At 40.0% G+C, this 10,991-nt stretch overlaps 1 protein-coding gene across 2 annotated transcripts; it reads right to left on the bottom strand.

The window, feature by feature from the left end:
• LOC109950176 (leucine-rich repeat extensin-like protein 4) lies at positions 1,464–4,881 on the bottom strand. Of its 2 annotated transcripts, XM_020567977.1 has the most exons (2): positions 3,105–4,879; positions 1,464–2,331 (listed from the first exon to the last, which is right to left on the bottom strand). In XM_020567977.1, exons 1-2 carry the CDS (start codon positions 4,486–4,488, stop codon positions 2,165–2,167), a joined length of 1,551 nt encoding a protein of 516 aa, XP_020423566.1. In that variant the 5' UTR covers positions 4,489–4,879; the 3' UTR covers positions 1,464–2,164. The 2 variants fall into 2 exon arrangements, with proteins under 2 accessions (XP_020423566.1, XP_020423565.1); XM_020567976.1 differs by having other exon boundaries at positions 1,464–4,881.

The raw sequence follows: 10,991 nt of genomic DNA on the forward strand, positions 1-10,991 counted from the left end.
TAAAATTGAGGGGGTGGGTGGTACTTGGCAGGGTGTAGAATAGAATTATGAGCTTCACTTGATTTTGGTATGCACTCTGCACGGCATGGGGTTCCAAGTTTGAGTGCAGCAATGAAAGACTGGCCAATTGTGAATCTACAGCACATGAAAGTTGGCAATATGTATGGGTCATCATCGCAATCAAGTACCAATTTATATGTATGTGGTGATGCTCTACGTGGATGGTGGCAATACAGCATTGGTGTAATGCTGAATCTGCCTTAGTGCCCCATATCAGAACTTTTTAAAGATGGATGGTTCCACTTCCACTTGCACACTTACATGGCACGTGCCTATTATAGTCACTAGAGGGATGGGAGCTAGAACTTTCGCTAGAACTTAGCCGAAAGGGGGCGAACTCATTGCCTTGATGAAATGACATAACCAGGTATGCAAGAAAAAAGACCTTCGGATGGTAATTACAAATAAGCTACAACAAGAAGTTGGCTCCAACTCAATTTTTTATTTCAAATGGAACCTCTGCTGCTGAGAATTGTTAATTGGAAAAAGGAGAAAGAGATTGTGTAAAGATTTATAACGAGAAAAGAGTAAAAGTGTAATGACAACAGTCAACGACAAAACACCATACATTCATGATGATGAATGGGAAGGAGTAAAAAGAAGGCCCGTTTGGAGCTTTTTCATGAGCAAAGTAGGAAAGAGGATTTCAAATTCCAATGGGGAAGAAGTGTGAGCATGAAGTAACCAGTTTTTTTGAATTCGAAATTTCAAATCCCACATTTGATTTGTTATTAGAATTTAGGAGATGCGCATGAATCATGATGATATCAGCCCCCAACAATGTTAGTTTAATCTAATGAAGAAAAACTCAGATCATGAATTGAATGTAGCACCACCCAATCTATATGAGACTTAGGTCCTACCATCATCTCAATTTGCTAATTGGGACCTGCACTCTCGATCGAAAATTAAGGACCCTCCACCGCTTCTATGACCTACCTATCACCTTGGCAAAATCAACAAAATGATAAAGCCATTGCCCTTAACTTAATCCCTGAATTCCTGAATTATTATTTTATATATATATATATATATGTATATAATATGCTGGCCACAAAATTCTAGCCTGGTGTCTCTGTGACTCTCTGCTGTGTCATTGACAAACACCAATGCTGCAATGTACATGGATTCCTCATCAATCCAAATTCCATTTCCTAGAATCTCAATTACACAAACAACAAAGTCTTGCATTTGCTGTATGATTCATACACATCAAATGCTGCATGCAATCACCACATGAATTCCTCATCAATCCAATTCCATTTCCCAGAATCTCATTGACACAAACAACAAAGTCTTGCATTTGCTTAATGAATGATTGATAGATTGATTGATTGATACAGACATCAATATTATTCATTCAACAACAACCCAACAAGCTTTTTTGGGAGACTGAGTGAAGATTGAACAAACGACACAGGCAGCTTTCATTCAATCTCATACCACAACAGAAACAAATTGGAAGGGAAGTGGAAACATGTAAACTCTGAGAATTAATACATGTAAACTGTTCATGATTATACTATAAAATTTGGAAATTGAGAAGAAACAAAAGTATGATTATGATATAAAAGAGACAATAACAATAAAACCCACCACAAACCCAGCAGCAATAGCAGCAGCAGCAGCAGAAGCAGAAGGAAGGTGCTGCTGCTGTGTTTGTAGCCTGAATTACGGTCTCCAAATGCATCCCTATACATACACATTCTCTGCAACCTAATGTTTTTCTGCCATTTTTATTTTCACAACTCAAATATCCATAACAATTTCAAATAAATATGGGAGAGACTTTCTCCTCTTACCTCTCTCTCACTCTATACTGATGATATTACATCTATGCTTTCACCTCTTCTCTGCTTCTTGAGACATTTGTTTGCCGTTGCCGAAATGGTGATTAACTTCAAGAATTGCATACAATCCCAAATTTCATTCTTTTTCTTTTTTTTGGTTCTTCCTCCACGAGCGACGAGAATTGCCCAAAAGAGAAAGAAGAGTTGGTGTGGGGAGGGAAGAGAAGCCGTGACTGCCAATACTGACTCTGGGTAGTTTTGTGTGATGTGACGCTCCAGGAAAGGTTAGAGGAGGAAAATTCTCAAAAGAATCATCAATAGAAGGGTGGTGGCGGAGGAGACGCGTATGAAACTCCAAAGATGGGTGGCAATGGGCCCTCATATACAGGAGTGGGAGGCGGTGGGCTTTCATAAACAATTGGCGGCGTTGGTGAACTGTAAGGAACCGGTGGGGGTGGGGAATGGTAGTGAACCGGTGGCGACGGTGGTGGTGGTGATGAATGAGGTGGTGGCGTTTCACATGGAATTGGGGGTGGTGGGGATGGTGATGGTGGGGGTGGGGAACTGTACTGAACAGTGGGGGTGGAGAACTGTATTGAACCGGTGGTGGAGATAAGGAGATTGGTAGACTGGTGGAAGTGGGGAGAATAGACAGGAGTGGTTGTGAGGTGAAGTTGGGGGCAAGTACACAATGGGAGTGGTGGTGGTTGTGTGGTGAGTACTCAATACATGGTGGTGGTGGGGAAGGTGGAAGGGGTGGCTCTATACAAAGTGGTGGTGGTGGTGGAGGGGACTGGTACACTGGGGGAGGTGGGGAATGGACGGGAGGTGGAGGTGATGGATACGGATAAATTGGTGGTGGGGGTGAATGTGGAGGTGGTGGTGGTGAATGAGGAGATGGGGGTGGAGGTGAATTGTAAAGGTAAGGAGAGGGTGGAGGTGGAGAGCTCAATGGAGCTGGTGGTGGTGGTGAATTTGGTGGCGGTGGTGGTGGGGGCCGCACACAATATGGTGGCGATGGTGTTGGTGGAGGTGGTGGCGATGGTGTCGGTGGCGGTGGAGGTGGAGGTGGTGGCGATGGTGTCGGTGGCGGTGGAGGTGGAGGTGGTGGCGATGGTGTTGGTGGCGGTGGTGGTGATGGCGATGGTGGTGGAGGTGATGGGGGAGGTGGTGGTGGAGGTGGTGGGGGGGAAGGTGAGGGTGGGGGAGGTGGAGGTGGTGGTGGTGGTGGTGGGGGTAGCGGTGAAGGAGGTGGTGGGGGTGGTGAGTAAACTGGAGGCGGTGGTGGGGGTGGTGAGAAAACCGGTGGCGGTGGAGGTGGTGGCGATTGGGGTAAAGCAACCGGGGGAGGCGGTGAAGGAACCACAACAGGCGGCGGCGGAGGCGGAGGAGGAGAAGGCAAAGAAGGAACAAAAGGTTTACATCTAAAAGACTTACAATCCACAGGCCTAGACAAGAACGACTTACACTTCGCCGCCGGCCTCTGCGCCGGCCTATTCGGCAAGCAATTCCTCTTATCATCGAAACTCGCCAAGCCCAGACACACCGGCGGCTCGCCGGTGAAGAAGTTGTAAGAGTAAGTGAAATTCTGCAGCCTCGGCAGCGAGCAAATACTAGCCGGAATCGTCCCAGATAGCAAGTTGTGGGCCACATTGAGCTGCTCCAAGCTCACCATCCCTCCAATCGTCTCCGGCAGCGAACCCAAGAACTGGTTGAAGCTCACATCAAACACCGTCAAGTTCTTGAGCATCCCAATCTCCTCCGGCAAGCAGGACCTGAACCCATTGTTCATCAGAATGATCTCGTTGAGGTTCGACATGTTGCCCAGGCTCGCCGGAACGCAGCCGTGGAACTTGTTGTTGGCGAGGACGATGACAGAGACCGGCGAGTTCCCGAAGTTATCCGGCAGATCGAACCTGAACCTGTTGTGGTTGATGAAAATGGCGTCCAAGTCCTTGTCGAACAGCTCCTTGGGCACAGTCCCTTCGAACTCATTGAACCTCAGATCCAAAAATTTTAGCTTTGGCAGCTGAAGAACAACCCGAGGAAACCTCCCAGCAAACCGATTGTTGCTGATATCGAGCTCAAAGAGCAGCTTGAGCTGCTTGAACTTGTGAGGCACAGTCCCGCAGAAGCGGTTGGAGTTGATGTGGAACAATGCGAGATCTGCAAGCAGCCCAAGCTCTTCGGGCAAGTACCCAGCAATGTCGCCATGGTTGAGATCAATCCCAGCTACGGTTCGGATGGAGCTGTTGTCTAGGGCTTTTGTGCAGAAGACTCCGGTGTAGTTGCAGACATTAGATCCGACCCAATTACCCGTGAGATTAAGCGGGTCGGAGAGAATGGCTTGCTTCCAAGCTTGTAAAGCTATGTAAGCATTTCTGATTCTCTGGTTCTCGAAAACCAGAGATGGGTCGACGGTGACTAGCTCGCCTCGGTCGCCGAACTCGTCCCTGTAGTAGAGGAGCTGGCGCTGCTTGATGTAGAGGGCTTCGGCGTGGGAGAGAGCTCCATGGCTGATAATGCCGTTGTGGTGGTGGTACTCCTGAGCACCACAGACGACAGAGAGTGATGAGGAGGCGAGAACGAAGGTGATGAGAAGAAGTGAGAGATCAAGGAGGGTGGTCTTCTTCTTCATCTCACATGAGACATCTGAATCTCCAAATGCCACTTTAAATTTGTTTAAGCTTATAGCTCACAAAAAAAAGAAGGAAGGAAAATTTAAACAGAAAAAGAAAAACCCCTTTTCTTTGTTTCTCTCTCTTTTCTCTGCTGAGATTGCAAATGGGGTTTTGGAGACCTTGAGATCTGAGAGGAAGAAAATGTAGGAAAGAAGAGAGAGAGAGAGAGAGAGTTTTGGGGGGTTTGGGGTTTGAGGAGGAAGAAAGGGGTGGGGAGGGAGTGGGGGCTGTTTTCTAGGGATTTTGGAGATGTGTGTTTGTGTAGTTTGTACTAGTGAAATAGAGAGAGAGAGAGAGAGAGAGATTACACATCAAAAGACAGCTAAATCACAGCTCAAAGCCCACCAGATTCTCTCTCTCTCTCTCTCTCTCTCTCTCTTCCTTTTATTTTTCTTCTCTCTCCCTCTCTCTCTCAAACTGCTCCTTTCTATTCTTTTTTCAGAATCCCATTCCCATTATTCAACTCTCTACAAGCTAAAGTTAGGAATAAAGTCATAAACCCCACTTTTTTTAACTAAAAAAAGAAATAAATATTACAAATTTGCAAATTTGGGTGGCTTATTAATAATATTGACCAATAATTATTGTAATGTTTATAAATTGAAGTTGTTAGGGGGAGTTGGTAGCTTGTAAATGGTTAATCTCAAGAGAATAAAATGAATTTTTCACGAGATGTGAAAATTTAGGAGCAATCTGTGGTGGTGGTAGATGAGAGAGAGAAGAGATTTCAATTCCCTTTATGGTGGTGGGGAAGTGAATTTGTTCTTGTCAGAACCGAGCAACACGCGCGAGTCTCTCTTTTCTCTCTCGGAGTAAATGGGACTGCTAGTAACGTTCTTACAAAATTACGTCATTGTCCTTGTGCGTTTTCATGTCTGAATTCTCACGGCGGCTGCAACACAATACGCATCGGACATTTGGAGGGCACTTGACCATATAATTAGAGAACAATAAATCAGTTTCACAACTTTATTAGTCAGTTGGCTTATTCCTAAAAATCACAGGCACAGGCTTCTTGTTCAATACTATTTATTCATTTTGACCAAAAAAATTACTATTTATTCATACATCGGATATTCTAAATTCAATTTTCTCCTTTTTCAATATAGCTTCATTTTTATTTTAAAAAAAATAATAGATTATACCATATGCATCATAATACTATTAATTTCTCATTTAAACAAATTATTACTATTAATTTGTTCTCCCTTGTACAAGTGCAAATATGATTAGCCATGCATAACGACATTGGCATGCATTTTCGCAATAGAGTATAACATTTGGTTTTAAAAAATGAATAACATTCTAAAACATTCTAAAATAATAAAAAGTGTAAGTTTTTTCTAAACCAACAAAGAGGGAAATGAATCCCTAGCAATGTTTGATCTCTCATTATAATTTTTTTGATAAATGAGTGATAATATTTTATTGATAAGATAAATAAAATAAATAAATACAAAGCAATTAAGGTGCCGAATATTGATAAAATTTCTCTAATGACCAAATCCAACAATAAGTTGAATTGATATGGAGAGAATACGCGCAACTCAAAAAATGATTAAAATTCATGAATTAGCAACCATAAACCCATGTACTCAAACTTGCAATAAAAGTTTGCCCTACAATTGCAAAAACGACAAATCTGTATCAAAGGGCAAAAGCTAAAACAAAATAAAATATCAAAAACAAAAAATAAACCACATCAAACTCCTAAATAGTTCATGAAAATTATTAGACTAAAAAAACTAATAAACAAGACCATCGATACACATCCTCTCGAGCATCCCGAATAGAGCCATAACGCCATACTGACTAAATCCATAATGCCGCACTGGTTTAACCCAAACACAACATCATCCTTACTTTGTAGCTTCAAGTCTATATCGAAGGCTGACAACTTGAGCTATATCTTTGCATGTAAGGGTCAAAAGACAGTAACGTTTCACAGCGACTACTTCAACTACATTACACACAACAAATAAAAAATAAATAAAGAATCCAGAGGAAGAAGGAGTAGAAGGAAAAGAAAGGGGATGGAGTAGGAAGACGACTAGGGTTTTATCAGAGAGCAAGGGTTTTCTTTCTCTCTCATTGCTTCAACTAACTTTTTATAAATTATCCATGACCATTGAATAATCTGATTGGTCCTTTATTAACTTTAGCGATGTCTCCAACTAATATTCCAAGTGGTTGAAGATCACCAATAATTTATGACATGAATTTTGAAAATAGATAGGCAGATTGCATTGTAACCAAGCCAAACTAGTTTTAACAATAAATGTTTAATAATTACTGTCTAATTCCAGCTATGATGTAATGTAAATCCACTGGCCGGCAGTAATAAAACAGATCGGATTAATGTAATGAAGGAATTTAGTCCTAGTCCTTTACTTTTCTTCATCAATTTCCCAAAACGGCAGCATTTATGGCAGAGGGGGTAGATTTGATTTGGATTGATGAGATAAAGATGTATCCCATGCATGTTGTTACCTTCATACGCGTCCTTATCACCGTTGATGCTGATGCACTATCATCATCATTTCTTTTCACCCCATCATCACCATGATGGTAAAAATCAGGAGATGTTTGTTTGCTGCTGCTGCCCTTTCTCTCCAGCACGTAGATGGGTCCCGCACCAAACTGAGTCAAATTCCAGAAAGCGACACAGTCACCATGCCCCATGCAACTGTGTGTTCTGGAGGGCCCACGCGTCACGTCTTGCTCGGCTGGATCGTCGGCGTTAATAAGGGCCCCACGTTCGTGTCGTGCACCGCGTCCCTATACGCGTCTGCACCCACCGCAACAACGCTCCAGTTGGGACCCTGGGATGTAAAAGACGATTATACCCCCCCCCTCGAATTTTTTCTCGAAACGCACACGTCACTGTAGACACACAAGCAAAAAGCCCCAACAACCGTTTTGCTAACGCGTTTTGAGTGTTATTTTTAATTTAATTTTACCAAAAATTTCTTTTAAATTGTTTGAGGTTGTGGTTGAGATTTGAATTTTGAGCTGCGGTTGTAAATTAACTGTGAAAACATGAGATCTGTGAACCCCCCCTTTTTTTTTTTTTTTTTTTTTGGTGACTGTGTGTGATGGGATTTAATGATTGATCTGATTTTGGTAGGGCTCCACTTGTCTCAAAATGTTGTGCATATCATATAATTAATTAATTTGTACCAAGATTAAATGATAGCGGCCGCACCGATCAAACCTCAGATGAAAAAAAAATCAAAACACGACCATTCAAATTTGGACTCTCGTTTTTCCTTTTTATAAAGAATATGACTCTATGAGATTGCACATTTGCTTGCATTGTCAACCTGATTATCTTTCGTTTTTTCCTTTTTTGGTTATCTTTTTCTGTGGGTGTGATGCATTGTCAACAACATCTAGTTTGCCCAATATAAAGGCTGAAATTCAACCCTAAAATGTCCATACGTTTTTGCTAAACATTATTTTAATGAAACATCAGCAATTCGAGAAATTATAGAATATGATGATATGATTACTTAGTATATCTTATATACGTATTATAAATATAATAATATAATACATATATAAAATACACCACGTAACCATACTACTATAGTATTCTATAATCACTCGAGCAAATTCAACTTTTCTATTTGGGTTCAGGTACTAATATATTGTTATTCTTGCACTTGAAATTTAAATAATTTGCATAATTGTCAACCAATTAAGCCGTTAGTTTTCAGACTCCCTCCAATCAACCACCTGTCCCATCCCAAATGAACGGTCAAAATTAAACAAACACTCACATGAATTCTCAAGCAATATGCCAAAATATATAATAATGCCAATGAATGAAAGCATGTTACATATAAATAAATAAATTTATGTATATATATATATATATATATTTCTGAGGCCTGCCAAGTCTCATCATATGACTCCATTTATTTATTAGTTTTCATAAGTTTTAGGTCTTCTTTTTTCGAATGATGTTGCTTTTGTAAATTGTAGTTTAGCCAGAAGCTTGGATGTTGTGTAAATAAATCCAACCACAAATCTTTATCTATGGATTCTGAGGATAAATAAAGAGACGTGCAGGCAGGCAATTTGTACTGACACTCATTTGTAGAACCCTAGTTTTATTTCATGAGAATTGTGCTTTTCTACTTTTATCAAATTTTTACTTTTTATGCATGCATGCATCAAAGATAAATTCTCATGCAACATCTTTCATATATCCATTTCAACGTAACTTGAGAAGAACAATTTATTAGATATAGCTAGGGTATCTACATATGAGCATTTTCTAGACCATCTACGGACCAAAAAGAGAGGTTCGGCTGCGATACGGCTTTGCGCTCGGTATGAATATACGAAAATACTATACTCGTTGGGTCGTCATGATTCATTAAATAGTAACAAAACATTTGTTGTGTGTCATAGAAAATTAGAGAGTAGTTATGTACGTATGGCCCCCCTCAACTAAACTATTCACGCATTCGGTCCCTCAATATATATATTTTCCTAGACACACTCGTGATCTTGATAACTCAACAAATATGATATGTTGAGGTCTAGTTCCAATCCGAGTGCCATGAACTGATAATTTACAGGTCATGAGTTGATCAAACTTGAAACCGTGTGGGGCCATAATTTTCCACGTAGGATACTGTAGCCAACTGAGCAGGACAAAATTGCCAGCCGGCAATCCCAGCCGTAAGGCTTAGTCATCACACTTGTCAATCTCAAACTTCAACTTGGTTAAGTGAAACTGGAAAAATCCATTTTTTATTTTTGGTGATAATCTAGACCGTTACCTAATATATACACATGGCATTTTAGGCTATTTTTTTTTAAGGTGTAGATATGGCCACGTAGCAAATTGATGACTCGTTCCTTGCCGCCTGAGCTTGAACAATTCAAAGTAGACGACATGTCGATCAAATTGGTCAAAGGAATTTAGAACTCGAAGCAAACCTCAAAGTCATGAACTGAACTCATCAAGGTAATATCCTGCTTCCTTGCTGGCTAAATTACAAAAGGTGGTGGAATTTGTTGTCCCACTTGATTTTCAATCTACGTTAACGTTTTTCATACACTTCAAAACTTTGCTGTCATGCATTAATATATATCTATTTTTTTTTCTTCTTTTATAATAGAAAACAAGCAAATTGCTAAGGAGTTGACGTCAAGAGATGAGTTCAAACTTCAAACAAATATATAGTTTTTTCTTTTGTGAAAGCCATTCTAGTTTTGAGCTTTGAGCCTATCTGAATGGCCAAAGAAATTAAAATATACGTATATGCGTATGACTTATACGGTCGTATTATATAGATGTATGTATTTTATGGTGTAGTAGGTAGAATGGACAGATATAATCCGTCATTGATGCATTGGTTTATTACGGTTTCTGCTTTTTCTATATAATTCTATGATGACAATAACAAGCACAATAATCACTGTGTAGTAATCATCTCCGAAATATTTGGTCAATAAAATAAAATTAAAAAAATTAAAAAGCAGCAAAAAGTAAAGCCAAAGAGAAAGCCGCGTGAGAAAAAAAAAAAAAAAAATTGAGGAGAGGAGAAAAACCAAGCGCGCCAATTGCGGACACAATTCGAGAGCGGAATTTAAGTTAAAAGAGTCTCTGCAATTGCATTGCTTGCAAGGTTTTCTTGTTAATTAGCTTAATAATAATAATAATAATAATATTGTATAGGTTTTCGTCGGCAGCAGCAGGGTTTGAATTTAAACTTTAAAAATGTGTTTTGTAACTGGTGTGAAGATAAATATGAGATAAACCAACTATTGATTCATCCACGCATTTCTTTCTGTTGCTTCCTAGTTGTACGCAAACAATCCACAACCAAAAAAGTCAACATAAATTCATGGTTGACGATGGATGGATGGATTTTTTGAATGTGAAACTGTCAAGTAAATTATGATTGCTCGGATTACATGGAGAGAGGTTTTACTTGAAAACTGAGTGAAACATCCTTCCTTCCTTCCTAGTAGTAGTAGGTACCAGCTTCTTATCAATTTTTAATTTTTTTATTTGAAAAAAGACCTGACCAGGTAGTCGTCAGGACAGTAAACTCACTCCTTTGCATTAAAGTTCGATTTCTTCTCTTATAAATTAGATTAATTTAAAATAATTTAGACAACCATTTATATAAAATAAAATAAAATAAAAAATAATATAGAGTTTGGAAATTAGGGTAGAGCCAATTAAGGCCAGGGGCTCAAAGCAGCTTCTTCCTTCCACCTTATGCTTTGTTGTCAAAGAGTGACATGTAGCTACCAGCAATTTTAATTTTGAATTCATGGGAAGGTCGAAAATTGAGGGTTACATCATGATGAGAAGGAACTGGACGCCCTTCGAAACAACGAAATAATAACGGGGTGGTCCCAAATACAACTGTCCGTTTAGTGCCATGTGGTGGCCTCTCATCTTAACAACAAGAACTTGGTACACTTGCAAAGA

This window comes from Prunus persica, chromosome G7 (genome assembly GCF_000346465.2).
Source record: "Prunus persica cultivar Lovell chromosome G7, Prunus_persica_NCBIv2, whole genome shotgun sequence".
In the NCBI taxonomy this organism is placed as follows: Eukaryota; Viridiplantae; Streptophyta; class Magnoliopsida; order Rosales; family Rosaceae; genus Prunus; species Prunus persica.